Source organism: Cryptomeria japonica, chromosome 9 (assembly GCF_030272615.1).
Source record: "Cryptomeria japonica chromosome 9, Sugi_1.0, whole genome shotgun sequence".
Classification (NCBI taxonomy): Eukaryota; Viridiplantae; Streptophyta; class Pinopsida; order Cupressales; family Cupressaceae; genus Cryptomeria; species Cryptomeria japonica.
In genome coordinates, this window is record NC_081413.1 from 121,917,752 (window position 1) to 121,934,774 (window position 17,023).

A 17,023-nucleotide genomic window follows, 5' to 3' on the forward strand; every position below is an offset into this window, starting at 1 on the left:
ATCCTAGGAAGGTGAAAAGGATGAAATGATGAAGGGGAACGGTTATAGGACACCTTACTAGGTTTACCACCTCATATGGATGGCAAGGGCCACGTGAGGCCAAGAGGGATGGTATATCCACTCTTGGGCCTAGGGTAGAGGATCTCTAGGGCACCCTATCAAGTCACTTTATTCTAGCTTCCCTATGGTTATATTTTCCCAATAAATCAGAGATATCCTATGATTAAGTTTATGTTCCTAACTCTAGTAGGAAAGATCTATTTTATGGATTACATTTTCAATGAGATTGGAAATGTGATTTTAGGGCAAACCTACGGTATTCACAAAAGGGGGCATTACACAAAGGCCCCAACCAGTCCTAAAATGGATCACAATCAAACCAAACTACCAATCTTTGGAAAAGATGCCAAAGAAACATTTGAACACATCTTTGTCTTAGAATCTTCATGTAGAAGAAATGTAGTAAGGGAGAACCAAGATAAACTTTATGATTTTGTGGGAGCTTTAAGAGATGGGGCTCTTTTATGGTACATCAAGGCTTGTCCAAACCATGATAAATAATAGGTTGAACTAAAAGAACAATTCTTGAACAACTTTCGGTTCTTGAAAATCCCTTTAGAGAGAGTGTGAGTAAGATGAATGAAATGCTACAGAAAAAGGGAAAGTCAATAAAGTAATTTGATTAGCGGTTCAAAGGGATTGTTAGGAAATTGGAGGAGCCACTATTAGAGAAACAAAGGGAGGAATGGTTTTTGTTTGGATTTGCTACTTGGAATTAGAGCATCACTAAATGGAAGAGTTTTTGAGACATGCAAAAGTGGAGGAGGCGAAATGAGAAAGAAGAAAATGTTAAGATGGAGAAGTTAAACGTAGATTTCGAAAGCAATTGAAGATTAAGCAAGAGATTTTGGCAAGGGGAGAAAACAAGCAAGACATAACATTTGGAAGAAAACACGTTCCCAATCCAAGAAGGGAAAAGACGTGTTTGGTCAATAAAAGAAGATTTTGTGGAGCATCCAAGGAGGTTAAAGAGTGGACTGATCATGCCACTGATGGATGCCCTCAACTATTATCTGGTCAAGAGATGAAGAGGAGTATAAACTCAAGTGGAACCACATGTTTGAAAATAATGAAATCTTTCCACAAGGGTTTGGCAAGGGCTAAAGGATTGGTAGAAGTATACCTTCATAGACAAAATTGTGGGTATCGATATTCCTAACGGAGAGATTATTGATATATACTTAAGTTCAAAATGTGGTACCCCAACGCTTTGAATAAATACCTAGTTATAGAGAAGAATATTTGAAAAAGATACTATCATAGCAAGTTTAGTGGACAACATTCGAGAGGAAGATATCGAAGTTAGAGAAAAGGGGAGGATGTTCCTTGTTAGAATTGTGGTGAACTAGGACAATAGACAAGTGATTGTATAGAAGAAAGGAACAAACGTTTTGGATTTTGTAGTGGTGCAAACCATGATTTGTTTTTTTCCCAAGAGCTGCACAATACTATAATGAATAGTCAAACCTCTACAAAGAGTGAAGAATTTTTTTGATTAATGAGAATACTTAGAGGAACCCCCCTAAAGGCTCATAGATGACAAAAAGTAGAAACAAACAATGATGAACATAAAGGAGAAAACTATTTGCTGAAAGAAAATAGTTGGCAAGAGGTTACTTGAAGGAATTATTGAGAATTGAAGAAAAATAATAAGGTAGTCGTAGTGATCAGGGGTGATGAAGGCACGACTAAAGGAAAATTGGTCATTAGATTAGAAAAAGAAAAGGAATATTACTGCAGGCTTGTTTTTTTGAAAAAGAAGCATTGATATGAAAGGAGCAAGCCACCCTTGGGGAAAAAGACAACATATTAGAAAAGCTAAAACAATTCACTAGATATTGGAACAAATGTTGAGAACCCAATGCAACGGAAGTGAGAAGTACAATCAAATCCACAAGAAGATGGCATAAACATCTTGTTTTGATCCATGGTAGATGGATGAGAAAGTATTAGTAGATTTGGGCGTTGATGTAAGTATAGTGTCTTGAAATATTTGGTAGCCCTAGGAATACTTGTGTTACATTAAACTCCATACAACATTGCATTGGCGGATTGCTTACTTCAAACACTATAGGAACTTGTAGGAATGTAGAAGTAAATTTGTTAGGAATAAAGAGTTTGGTGGATATTGATGTATACAAATGAAAGAACCCTTTTGATGTAGTCATAGACTTACAAGCAAAGGGCCCAATTAAGGCTATACAACCGTTTAGCCACATAAAAGAAAACAACCAACATAGTAGAAAATCCATACAAAACAGAAGATTTATATTAGTAAAATTCTCAATGAGGGAAAAACCTAGACTTCAAAAGATTTCTTATCATTATATTGATTTCATAAACATAGTTACAATTTGCCATAATGGCTTCTCACACATGGTAACACATAGATTTATTAGCATTAGAATAACTTGCCAAAGTGCTTTGTGGGCCCCCACACAATAATTATTCAGAAAAGGATTCTCAAACAGTGATTGCAGCAATTTGAAAAGGTATTTAATTATTGTTGTGTTTTTTTCAGCAGCTCCACTACTGGGAAAGGGACCCACTAGGAAGACTTTTGGAATATTGGTTGTGGTTTTTATTACAGCCTCACCTAAGTCTTGCAGATTATTGATTGTGGTTTGAACAATCAGCATTAACAAAAGATCAATGATGGTCTAAGAGGAGTCAACAACATGTTGAAGATTGAAGATTTTGTTTGGGAAATTTTAATTGTGTTTTCACCCATTCTCCACTAATTATGAGATATCAATCAGACAAAAGTTTTAGTAAAACATGATCAACAACAAGAGTCAGCACATGGTTTAGAGGAGATGTTGGGAAACTTTCCAAGATAAATTTTTTCTCCCAAAAACTATTCTTAGCATTATGAGTTAAATATTATAGTAAAAGGTCTCCAGAATTAATGAAATTATATTTATAAATGTATTACAATTCTCACTTTAAGTTAGAAATGTTGTTTCAGGTTTAAATCAAGGTGAATCTGGAATGGGGACATTACAAGAAGCTTTTGGAGATGGGACATATTAGGCCTAGTAAGAGGCCATTTGCTTATGTAGTTGTTTTGGTCAAGAAAGATGAAACCATGCACATGTATTGACTATAGGGCCTTGAACACGAAGACTATTAAGAGCATGTACTCCATCTAGAGGATTAATGAATCTCATAGAGGAGTGGTCTATTTCTCTAAGAACTTGAGATTAGGATATCACCAGATGTGGTTAGAGAGGAGGATATAGCTAAGATAAACATTCAGATGCCATTTTGGCCACTTTAAGTTTTTGGTTATGCTTTTTGTTTTGACCAACACTCTTGCCACATTTCAGTCTTGCATGAATCGGGTGTTTCACACGAAGCTTTGTAAGTTTGATTTGATTTTCTTTAATGACATTCTGAGTTATAGCAGGACATGGGATGAGCACATGGAATCTATTGAGCATTTTTGAGGTAGAATCCTTGTATGCTAAGCAGTCAAAATGTGAATTTGGGGTGACAAAGTTGCTATATCTTGGCCACATAATAAGCTCTAATGGAGTTAGCCTTGATCAGGAGAATATCAAAGCAATACTTGATTGACCTCCACCCAAAAATCTGTCACAGTTGAAGGGATTCTTTGGGCTTTGTGAGTTCTATAGGGGATTTGTCAAAGGTTTCTCACAGTTGGTTGATACACTTACAAATCTCACTAAAAAGGGGGCAGAATTAACACAAAAATTATTTGATCATTTCAAACAAGTCATTTGAGCTTTAATGTGATTGTATTGGTGCTGTCCTAATGCAAAATAAGCACCCAATTGCCTATTAGAGCAGGAAGTAGAGAGGTGGAGTGAAGAGATATTCGATTTATGACAAGGAGATGCTTGTCATTATGCATGGCTGGCCAAGTTTTGGCAGTACCTTGTGGGAGGTAAGTTTATTGGCAAAATAGATCATAATAGCCTCAAATACTTCCTAAGTCATAAGGATTTTAATGATAGGCAAGAGAAGTAGGTGAGTAAGCTTCAAGTTTATGATTTTGACTTTGGATATTTCAAGGAAGAAGAGTGTAGTGGCTGATGCATTGTCAAGAAGGTCACGTTTGGCTTCATTAGCGAAGATTGCAGCAGATTGGAAGGAACAAAATCTAGTGGAGCATGCCAAGGAAACATTTGCCATTTGTATTTTGGATGGCTCTTTGCATGATGACAGATATAAGTAAGGGGTGAACTCATTTTTTATATGTGGAGGTGGAGTGGTTGACCAAATTTGCTCATTCTTATGCCATTTCAGCAGTGTTTACTGTGTTTTCGGGTGGCTGATTTGTTCTTCATGGAGGTATTTAGGTTGCATGGGATGCCTTAAAACATTGTTAGTGACAAGGACAACAAGCTCTTGAGCTTATTTTGGTAGGATTTGTTCAGATTGAGTGGGACAGCTCACTCCTAGCACTAGTTACCCGACAAATAGATGTGCAAGCGGAAATTGTCAACAAATGGGTGGAAAAGTACCTTCGTGACTATGTTTTAGGGCAGCAAAAGGCATGGGTGAAGTGGTTGCATTTGGGTGAGTATTGTTATAACTCCACCTATCACATGTCTATTAAAATGTCCTCCTTCATGGCATTACATGGGTATGAAGCTCCTAGCTTCATTAATTTGCTGTTTGGTGATCTTAGAGGAGTGCCTACAGCCAAAGATATATTGCAATACTTGGGATATAATGAAAACTTTGACTAATACTTTGTTGAGCATGCATTTGAGCTGGGAGAAATGGTTTACTTGCGATTGCAATCATATAGGCAATCCACTGTCAAGAAGAGTGGATTGGACAAGTTAAAGCCATGATTTTATGGCCCATTCAAGATTTCAAAGAGGATTGGAGAGGTGGCATATAAGTTGGAGGTACCCGAGAGTTGCATGGTACACTATCCCTTTCACGTGTCTTGCCTCAAGGAAGTGTTTGGACATAATTTTTCCTCTTTTGAGTTGCCCCTTTCGGATGACGAGGAACTTGTGTTAGTTGCAGAGGCAGTGATTGATTATAGGGAGTGTACTTTGCAGAAGAGGACTATCAATGGGTATTTGGTGAAGTGGATAAACTTATTAATGGAGGATGCTATTTGTAATTGAGCATATTTTACAGCATCCAAGCATGCAATTTCTTGGGGACAAACAATTTTGGGGAGGGAGGACTGTAATGTCCTCTTCTTGGACCTAGTCAGTTGTTATGATTGTTAGCCTATTATTGGTTTCCCATGGGTTAATTGGTGGTAGTTAGGGGATTCTAGCATTCTTGGAGAGCTCAGTGTTACATTTTTTGGCTTCCAATAGCAGTGTGGTGATCAATTGATGTTCTATTTTGTTGTTACACTCTTTGTAGCGTTTTTGGCCTTTTGGGTTGTTGTCCATTGTTCTGGAGGACACGATTATTTGTAGTAAGTGCATCTGACATCATTCTGTTGTATCATTTACTTTAGTGTTTTAATTATAATAAAGTGATGTTATGCCCCATGTAGTGGATGACTAGGGGTAATGGGGACTTGGACATAAATTAATTTAAAATTGTAAAAAGGCCTTTAGAGGGAAAATAAGGTACATTTAAAAGTGCTCTTTTTTTTTAATTTCCTCGAACTCTATATTAGGGTATTTTGGCTCTCACTTGGATTATTTAGACTGCGCCCATAACATGTTGTTGTCTGAGTGAACAGAGAGTTCTTCCAGAGATTGATTGAGGACAGAATAGGGGTTGAGTAAATTATCTTTATTTTATGAAATACCAGAACTCAAGTCATGGCCATAGGTGCAGGCTGTTAGGTAAGTTGGCTTATGTAGACACAACCTCTGTAGTTTACCCACATCACAACCATTAACCTCCCAATACAAACGTGGATGAAACTCTTCAAGAGTGGCATCGTGTTTTCAGGAACAGTGCATTTGTATATCTCATGCTTTCAGTGCTATGCTCACTTTACATTAGATGAAAGGGGCTATGGGATAGCATTGAGAAGAAAGCAAATACAGAAATTCATTAAGGAAGATTTGAGAAAATGAATGATATCATGGAAATATATTTTAATGAATGCGGAATAACAAATTTCACCTTTCTTTGTATGTGGTGAAAAATCATGGCAGCTTCAATGGTGGTGAATAATCCTTTTGTGCTTTTGGACATAATGATTTTTGGCTTTCAATAATGATCTCTGCAAGAAGATGCCAATTAGCTGCCAAGCCTCTACTCATATGCCCATTCAGCCACTTGACATCAGAAGATCTTATTGCCAGTGTTTCGAGAGCAGAGAAATGAGATGTATTGATTTTAAAGATCTTCCATATGTTAAAATGATATTATGTATAATCCAGTAGCAGCAGCTGTACTTTATTACAGATTGTAAGTACATTGGAAATAGTGTCCAGGAAGAGGCCTATGATCTAGGCACATGGTACAAGGTCAAGATGTTACACAAGACACTAGTAGTCCCAATGTACAATTGAAGTCTTTGTGTATAAAAGAAGGAAAAGTTTAGCTATGCAGCCTTGTAAACCATGTGAAAAACATTTCAATTTTACAGTTTACGGATCTTTTGAAAGGACAATGTCATTGTCTCTAATTTATTGAACATTGATTTGTGCAAGATGCTACAAGGTCAAGCTAGAATACCAAGAGACATAGGTACATGGTGAAATGTGTTTGAAGAATTGAAATTCACTACGGACAATATGTTAACACTTAATTTTCATGCCAGATCTATGAACGGAATAATAATTGTTCTTGGATCAATTTGATTGAAAAAATTGTGCACCTTTAACTTAATTCGCAGAAGTTATGGTACAAGGAAACAAAGAAATGCTTGCAAGGAATTATGCAGCATTTGGAACCAAACAAGGTCAAGGACACCTACAAGAATTAAAGAAGTGCAAACATTAAAGTTGGCACGATTTTATGTGTGGGAAGCTCAAACACTTACCCGTGCAAGAGCTGAAGGAAGCTGTGAAGCCAAGGATGGAGACTACGAGTAAAACATCGAGGCTAAGTCCACAAAGTTCAAGGCATATGGGCATCCGCATCACCATGAGACGAAACAATAGTTTCACCACGGTCTGAAGTAGTAATGGGTTTTTCTTAGTATATGAAATTAAATGAGCATGAACATGTATTAAGATCACATATGGATGGTTGAATGATTAAGCATTGCTCCACTCTATTGAAGTTCTTGGTTACACTATTTAGTTTTATCTCGCACTTCAACAGAAAAGCACTTTCAAGGGGGTTTGACATGTAATCTATTGAATAATTAGTGCTTTGTTGTTTCCTTGGGTTGACATTTTAAGACATCGGGAACAATTATTGTTTGAGTCCTTTATCTTTCAAATGTCTAGGATTTACAACAAGAATCTGCTTCAGGCATATTTGGATTGAATACCCTTGAAGAAGGATCTAGAAGATATACAAAGAAAAAGGATAGAAAACGCAGTTGTACCCTGATATGTCTAAAAATGTAATGCACTATACCCAATATTACTATTTGATATATGTTGGGGTTGTGAAAATGGATGAGTTTTGTCTTTGGGGGTTTACTCAACCACATGATTAGGCCAAGGCTATTTACATGGAACATAAAACAGCATTAGCATGGTGTGATGCCTTCATTGATATTGTAATTTTATGGAGTAATTTTCCCTGAAGTATGCTTTCTGGAATAACCCTACCTTAAGGGAAATGTGTGTTACTGGATATTTGGGTTTATTAATACCCTTTCATATCTCACACCACTTTAAAAGTAGAATTTTTGCATTCTGTTGCTTTTCTTCTTTACAGCTATTCAAGATTCAACAGCTTTCCATCTGATTGCTACAAGTTGCAAATTCCTTTGCATCCAAGAGGAATCAGTGAGGATGTTGAGATATGCATATAGCTAGCCTTTGTTGATTGTCAAGAATGAGAACTCCAAGTTACTAACAAGAAATTCAAGTGTAGATCTAGAGGATGCTCTTTATGTTGATTAAGAAAAGCTGAGGTTGATGGTGTGACGCTGGATGCCATGGTAAAGTAGGATAATAGTTGTACGTATCATTTTGAAGCTGATGTGGTATATAATTACGTGTGATTTTAGTTTCATCCTTTAGAAAGTAGGTATTTTCCATTCCTGAATGTGCACACCTATGTTACAAGCTTCTATAGATATTGTTGACTCTTTGTTGAACATACATTCCTGTATTAGGTATTTCATAATAAGTTACAATACAGTTGATGATTCAACAATTCTGCCCTTGTGATTTTAATATTTGCATCTTTACATGATGTTCATGTACATATATACAGAGCAATTGCATATTTACTAATTAATATTTAATTTTTTAAAGTTTCCCATCCACGACTCTCATTGCCACTATAAAGAGCATTTGCATACTTATTAATTAATATATACTTTTTAAAGTTTGCCATCCACAACTCTCATTGCCATTTTTTCGCAGATGCTTGAGCAATGTGTAGAACTCATTCTCATGCTTGGTTCCCTTTATCTGAACCTTGCTGTAACTAAAGTTATGTAATACAAAGATGAAAAACCCTTACTCAGCAATAAATCTTTTGGCCCAAATTTTTTAAAATATCAAGACTCAGAAAAAAATCGGCAAATTTATTGAACATTTGAAAATATATAATTTCTTAAAATATTCTTAGAAAAACACACATACACTAAATTTATAGAACATGATAACATATTACTGTTTTCCATCATATATAAATCATTGTTTGAGTTAATTACATATCATATGCCAAAAACAAGTGCAATCTCTGAATAAATTTGAGTCGAATATATATCGTAGACCACAAAACAACTAGAATCTCTGAATATATATTAAGTTCAAGCTTTCGTATCAATGATTTCATCTACAACTAAAGCAAAAAAAATTCTATTGCTGCTAAGTGGGTGCTGAAGTAGATGGTGCTGCTGCTGCAATATCATCTACAGGTGAGGCAACTGCCTCTGCTGGATCACCAACCTCATCTTCTGCCTCCTCATGTTCTGCCACTTCTGCCACCCATTCAACTACCTCCCCTCTTCAATTCAGCTATGTGATCGTCAATGAAAAAAGGTTCCATATCAACATCAGCAGTAGGACCATCAGGTTCAGGAATCCAATCCGTTGAATATGGATCAATGTTATCAAGGTCAAGTCCTTCATGTGAACCTTGCCCTTGTACCTTATTTTAATACAATCGAAGGTTGTACCGCATATATACAAGTTCATTCAAGCGCTTTTGAGTCAACCTATAGCGCCTTTTTGTGTTAATGACCTAAAAAATACTCCAATTGTGCTCACAACTAGAAGCATTGCGATGTTGAGATAATATGTGGATTGCAAGCCTTTGATGATTAGGCGTTAAAGCACCATAATCTTCCCACTACAAATCTGCAAGGATAAAAATTACCATTTATAACTTGGTAAATTTTTTTATAAACTTAAAGATTGAAATAAATGGTAAAACAAATTTAAAAGCACGTTTTTTTTAGCTGGCACTAGGGTGTCTCTCTTACAAATGCAAATAGGTGATGGCCCTTCTTCCTTCTTATAACTCTGTAACTTATCAAGTATGAGGTCTTGAATTCTCTCATCAACAACTAACCTCTGAATACGTGTTGAGGTCAACTTGAATCTCTGCATCTGCTTTGAAAGTAGGGTAGAAAAAAAACTTGGGGTTCAAATAGTAGGCAACAACATGAATATGTGGGTGGAGTTGTCGGTTCCACTTACGATCAATTATGCGCCATATAGGCTCATATTTGGTCTTGTTTGACCTGTACAAGTGTTGAATTACCTCTTTGGCCTTATCGATGGCCTCATATAGATACCCTATGGGATTTTTATTCCCATCCAACATCCATAAAACCCTCACCAACGATTCTGACAACTAGATATGAAAAATTTAACAAAAATCATCAAAGTTTAATATTAGAAAATTAAAAAATAAATCATCAATCAAAGTTTGAAAACTTACATTGATGATCTCCTCCATGAGTGACAAATCTATCATAAAAAATGGTCTTCACGACCTTCTCTGCTTCAGACTTCCTTGAATAAGCACTCCAACCATTTTTTCGTTCACAAACATCCGCTTTAGGTTGGGCAATGCACCTCATATGCTCTGTAAGTTGAGGAAATTAGTGTCAAATGTGTGACTTTTGAACACACAAAATCTTTACCATCAATGTGTTGTCTTATAAGCTCCAGGACACGTGTGGTTGTAGATGTACTTTGTGATTTCCCTTCCATCTTCAACTACATTCTTCACCCAGCTTAGTTTCCTTATGTCCTCGAGGAGAAAGTCAAGGCAATGAGCAGCACAAGGCCTCCAAAATAATGTCAAATGCCTAGTTTGTAGAAGTTTTTCGGCAACCACATATGCAGTTGCATTGTCGGTCACAACTTGAATAACATTTTGCACTCCCACTTCTGTCACCACCTCATCCAACATGTTGCATAGGGTTTATACATTTTTCACTTCATTTGAGGCATCGACCGATTTTAGAAACACCAGCTGTCTCCCTGAAGCAACTAGAATGTTTATGAGTGTCCTATTCTTGCCATCCATCCATACATCAGATAAAATGGTGCAACCATTCTTTTCCCAAATCCTCTTTTGTTGTTCCACTAGTTGTAGTGTGTTTTGGACCTCATCTTGCAATAATGGTCCACTCAACTCTTAACGACATGGGGCCTTGAACCCCTTATTTGCCACGGTCAATGTAGTGACCACTTGCTCCCAATATGGACTACAAGCAATACTAAACAAAATACTATTGTAATACCAAAATCTAGCGCATGCCACCTTTGCCTGCTGATGCACTTCCTTATTCCATGAAGTACCTTGCAATCTAGGTTGCGCACCAAGAGTGTTACGGGGAATGAAATAATTAGACATATTGCTGCCCTCCCCTACACTTCCCTATCCTGTAGAACTGAAATCTGTCATTGGGGCTGCCATTGCTTTTGCTGTCTTCTTTTTATCTGCCTTTTTTGCTCATATTCTGAAAGCCTTGCATTTGCCTCCCTCACAACCTCTTTAAGACAATTGTCACATGGCGTAATATTCATTCCAGTGATCTGTGCAAGGTGATATTCGAGTCGGTGTATGCCACAGATCATAGATTTCGTGCACTGGTTACAAATAACCTCTCCTTGCACCGCACCTGGTGTGCCATGTTTCCATAAAGGATTTTTCTTTCTACCATCAGCTCTACTTGCACCACCTCTAGTTGCAGAAGCCATTGTCTTTGATAAAATTACGAAAGAAACCTAGCAAAAGAGAGTCAACATAAAAAATTATTAATAAAGTCATTTGAGTAAATTGTGCAGAGATCAAATAGAAATTATCACGAGCTTCCCAAATTATCTATTAACAACTCCTATGTTTGACAGCCATAAAAAAAGAACTTAAATAAATAGGAATTCAGACACTTATTCAGTAAGGGAGGAAAAAAACTTGAACTATTGGAAAATTCAGAAATAAGAATAAATTGTAAAATTTATGGATAAAGTAGTTATTCAGAGTCTTCAGACTCTGAATAACTACTTTATCCATTGATTTTAAATTTACATCTACATGTTCAGCACTGTTTACTTTGGTCATAAAATATGTCAAAAGGCTTATGCTTATAAATTTCATCTCTGATATCTATTATGATAAGCATCATATTGTAGAAAACTTCTACAATATTGATCTACTATATATTAGAATATTTAATTATATTTTAGTCACCTATATTTAGTTCCTTGTTTAATGGTCATTTAGCTTTTTAGTTAATTAGCTTTTAAGCTTTATTTAGCATTTAGCTTTTTCTTTTTAGTTAATTAGCTTTTAAGCTTTATTTAGCTTTTAGCTTTTTGGTAGTTCACTTTAAACGACTTGTTCTTAATTTAGAACGTCGTCTTGTAATCTCTATATATATGCTTGTATATTGTTGAATAGATTGTCCGATTATTGAATCATTCATTCAATTTATTTTTCACTATATGAATAGAAATAATAGAAAATTCTATTCATATAGTAGATCAATATTGTAGAAAATTTTCTATTAATTCTATTCATATAGTAGATTAATATTGTAGAAATTTTCTACAATATGCTTCTTATCATAATAGAAATAATAGCGATCTACACTTACAGTATGAAATAATAGAAAACCTATGAGGAGAAACTATATTGAAAGTTGAAACTCCTCTGTATGCAGTTGCGCAGAAGACTCTTTTTTCAAAATGTTCTCGAACCAGTTCTATTCCTTCCGTCTGTCTGTCAGTGACCGTGGGTCAAAATGCCCTGAAATGAAAATGATAAAAATGCCCGCGTTTTTTTCTTCCGTTGGTGTCCGTGTCCTCTATCTCGCGTGAAAATTATCGCAGGTTAAATATGTTAATATTGCTTTAAAATTTTTAGGTTTTCCATTAAAAACAAACACGTTTTTTATCTGTGATTTTTGCTTGTTTTACTTGCAATTTTTTCGCAATTATTTTTGTCAAAACTCTGCATTATTTTTTTCAGAAAATCGTCTGTGATTTTTTGAATGATTAACGATTTATTGCTGGTATTTCCATTGCTGATGTAATATATTAAGGAAGCTTTTAGAAAGAACTATCATAGATATTTAATATTAACATTAGGTTATATCCTTTTTCCATTAGAGAGAGAGTTGGTTTCAGGGGCCCATTCTTACCTTTCTGCTGTTTACCTTGCATTTAGAAAAAAATGTATTAAATAACCATGTCATTCACATGACTCAGATGTGCTGGTATAGTTTTTGTTGCTCGTTGTCTGGCAAGTGTATCAAATTGTTTTAAGATGCTATTTTGGTCAGTCCACATGTGTAGGGCTTTATGGTACTGTGCTTAGTGATTTTTGTTTCTGCCCTTAATATGTTTAATGAATTGTGTTTCTTACTCTCTTGCATCTTTAGTTTAGTTTGTATTAGTTATGCCATTTTTTGTTGTCAAACCTGTTTTTAAGGTAAACAACTTTCGCACGGTTACATCCAGAGGCACTCATGATTTCAATAATATGGACTGTCTTAGGTGTTTGTTTTCTAAGAGATGCTTTTGCGTTGTATCCTGTGACTGATCAATGTTTTGTTGAAAAATATTGCAGAGAGTAATGAAAGAGAAGAATACATTGGCAGAGAGGCTCAAGAATGCTGAGGCTGCACGTAAAAGATTTGATGAAGAGCTCAAGCGTTTTGCTACAGAAACAACAACTCGAGAAGAAGTACGACAGTCACTAGAAAATGAAGTTCAACGGCTTACTCAAACAGTTGGGCAAACTGAAGGAGGCCTCAGACAAAAAGAAGAGCAGGTTGCTCGATGTGAAGCATATATAGATGGGATGGAGGCAAAGCTACTGGCCTGCGAGGTATTCTAGTGCTTGTTTCATTTTCTAAATTTTGTTTATTTAAAATGGGAGTTTGTGAAATTAAATATTTTTTGGTCTGTTTCTGAAGCCTGTGCAAATAATGTAGTTTTATGTTTTTGAAGTTAATGAAAATGCATATTGGGTATAAGTGAATCACATACGCATATTCTGAGTGTAAGAAAGAGTCGCTCAAACAAGAATCATGCATCCTTGCCTCTAAAGGTGAAGTTAAAGGTCTCTTAGGGCCACTGTTAAGCCAAATTTAATATGGCTTAATAGTCCTCCTTGAGGACATACACACGGAAAAATTATCTGAAATCCTGTTTACTGCATCTCACTCTCTAGAAAATCAATTTTTTATTGCTATTTTTATTTTAAATTAATGGTCAAGTATCCTGCATTTTTAATCCATGCTGCTTTGATTTATATACTGTGATTCATTTAAAATAACTCTCAATATAAAAGCATGTAGTATAAAATTCAGTAACTGTTGTCGTTTAATGATTTTTTTATCACTTTTTATTTCTTGAATAAATTGGAACTAGGATTATTACCTTGGTAGTAGTGGTATTTTCTCCGTGCATTTATTTGGTAAATATATAAGATTTTTTTTATTCTGCTACAGAAATATATACAATCGTTGGAAGGATCTCTACAAGAGGAGATGTCCCGTCATGCTCCCTTATATGGAGCTGGTCTGGAAGCTCTCTCCATGAGTGAACTTGAGACTCTTGGACGTATTCATGAAGATGGGCTTCGGCAAGTCCTGGCCTTGCAACAACAACGCAAGGGAATCTGTGGTGAGGTCCTGGTAATGAACATTGATCCTTCAACGAACAATGCATCACTTCATCCTCCACTAAGCATGTATGGTACACCACCTCCAATGGCTATAGGAATGCCTTCAGTAATCCCCAATGGTGTTGGAATCCATAGCAATGGCCATCTAAATGGTGCTGTGGGCCCTTGGTTCCCTCCAACTTGAGGACTGTCTATATATTGATGCATTCTTCCAAATATGATTCAATTGAATGTTTGACAGCATACGCTTGCAATTTCATCCAGCTTGGTTTTGTATTTTATCCACATGAAATTGTTCAGTGTATTCTGATGATATTTTTCGAGAAAATGAATAACTCATTTGTATACTGGCTTTTAATTGTAAATTGGCATAACGGGTATTCTATTGTTAACTTTCACTTTCATGTTCCACTGTAAATTTAAACGCAGAAGCCCCGGGGTCTGCAATTAGGCTTCTGTAGCACATCTGTGAAGACAATATATGTTATGAAAATTAAGAATTCATTTTTCATCAAATGAATACAAAAGATTTATAAATTCAAATTTTGTACAATGATAGTATCAATGAATTCTAACTAGAACAAAAGCGTAAGAAAAAATAAGCATGCTTTTAGATTCAGTCCTATTCATGTACAGTCGCAAAATTGCCCTCTTATAAATTGAAAATTGAATATCTACAATTGACCCATACGAAGTGTTACAGAAAGATACCAAGCATTCTAAGCTTAATGATTTGCAGCTGCCTATATACCTTTAGTTGTATGTGGTAAGTGGGAATTTATCACCTGCTAAAACAAAGCTCCAATTTTGGTGGGGATATAACCCCAAAAAGAGATTTTGAAGAGAGAAGAAATCATATTAATGGGCATGGTGACCAAAGTACTTCAACGTGACTCAAAAAGTTCTATATACACTGGAATCTACTAGAGTAGGAAGAACCCAAGGTATTGAGCAATGATTAACTATAAATAATGTAAACATAATTAAAATTAAGTTTTTGAAAAATTCAATCATTTAGTCCGAGACTAACATCAATCTTTCTTAACTCTACGCCATCTCTTCTTTGCTGTCCCTCTCCACATCCCTTTGCGTGCATATTTCGAATATGAGATGAAAGAATTAGTCTGATGATGAATAGCCCAGATTTAATATAAATTTATGAAGTGCCAATCAGAACATTTAATACACAAAAAAAAATCGTTTTCGAGACAGTGATGCTCGTTCGATATCTATTTAATCAGATTAAGTTAAAAATTACGTGGCCGAATTCGGAAAGGAAATGTTAATTAAAAAAAAGAGTGTTTCTGAGGGAACTAGAAAGACTACTTTTAAAAAATGCTACTATTTCTTTGAGGAATAATATATATTTAAAACGTAGGCTGTAAAGGATTTTTAATCGAAAGAAATATATCAACGGTTTAAGAGTGAGTATGGGCTTAATAGGTCTTTGAATGAAAAAGTTAAGAGTGATTATGGGCTTAATAGGTCTTTGAATGAAAAAGTTATCTTTTAAAATATGAATTTTGATTAATATGAACTACTTTTATGTTAATATTAAGTTATTCAAATTCGAAAAGAATAATTTCATATTATTACATTTGTTGAATTTATAAAAAAATTCTTAATTGGTATTAATTTGCCAGTACTGTTATAATAATAATAATAATTCAGAACTGATTTTATTGAGTTGTTGGTTGACCTTTAAGGTATACCTTATTTAAAATAGAAATATCAAACAACGACAATTCTTTAGAACTTTTCACTGTGGAAGCTATTGTTATAATAATAATAATAATTCAGAACTGATTTTATTGAGTTGTTGGTTGACCTTTAAGGTATACCTTATTTAAAATAGAAATATCAAACAACGACAATTCTTTAGAACTTTTCACTGTTTGCAAAAGATATTTCCTGTTTATACAAGTCTTCCTAAATTTTTGTTTGCATTTCATGTGACAAAATTTTTATTTGCATTTCATGTGACAAATGTATAGATATGGCCATACAATCACCAAAATTTCTTTTACATTCAATTCTATGTAGTTATACAACTATGCATTAATATATTTTATAATTGTTTTGAGGTTGAAGCCTTTCTGCCTAGGAGGTGCTGACCCAATCTGCATTTAGTAGTCTTTAAAGGTTTGTGCGATTTTATGCTCAAAACTATTGAGAGGTTGGTCACCCTTGTATTTTAGGCACCGCAAGACCAAGGTCATAGTTTTTAGATACATTGGTTAAATATATTGTTGGCAAGAGACATTGCATAGGTTATTTGTTGTTGTCATTGATAGCAACCCTGTATCCATCCGTAGTGAATGATGTGCTCATACTAGAATTCAGATTGAAGATTGGTTAAGTTCGACAAGCTTAGAACAAAGCGTTAGACAATTTGATTGGCATTTTGTGTTGCGGACCTAAGGGAAGATTGATAGGTGTCTGAGTACCTTATTCCAGAATTTTAGCTTCCAGTGATGATTGATGTGCGAGTTAGAAGATTCGGTGTATCGGATTTTGTTTTGACAGTGCAATATGACCGACTAGCATGATAAATTTTTATGCGGATTGTGTGGACCGACTTTGGCGATTGTTTTTGTGATTGAGGATGTTTAGCCAACATATGTGGTAGTGTGTGTTCGATTGTTTTGGTCTGCATTAGCATTTGAGTTCGGATTTTGTCGCCAGTTTGTATACGGTTTATAAAACAATTAAATGCTCTTGAGCCAACATGTAACTGATATGATTTCTTGTTGCGGATATATTAGAGCGTTGGTTTTTG

General features: G+C 35.3%; 1 protein-coding gene across 1 annotated transcript in view; it reads left to right on the forward strand.

The window, feature by feature from the left end:
- Window positions 1-14,648, forward strand: part of LOC131062761 (uncharacterized) — a 54,226-nt gene extending 39,578 nt beyond the window's left edge. The window contains exons 10-11 of the mRNA XM_057996481.2: window positions 13,183-13,443; window positions 14,069-14,648. Of these exons, the coding sequence (XP_057852464.2) occupies window positions 13,183-13,443; window positions 14,069-14,428 (621 nt within the window). The 3' untranslated portion in view covers window positions 14,429-14,648. The remainder of the gene's footprint in view (window positions 1-13,182; window positions 13,444-14,068) is intronic.
- The last annotated feature ends 2,375 nt before the right edge of the window (window positions 14,649-17,023 follow it).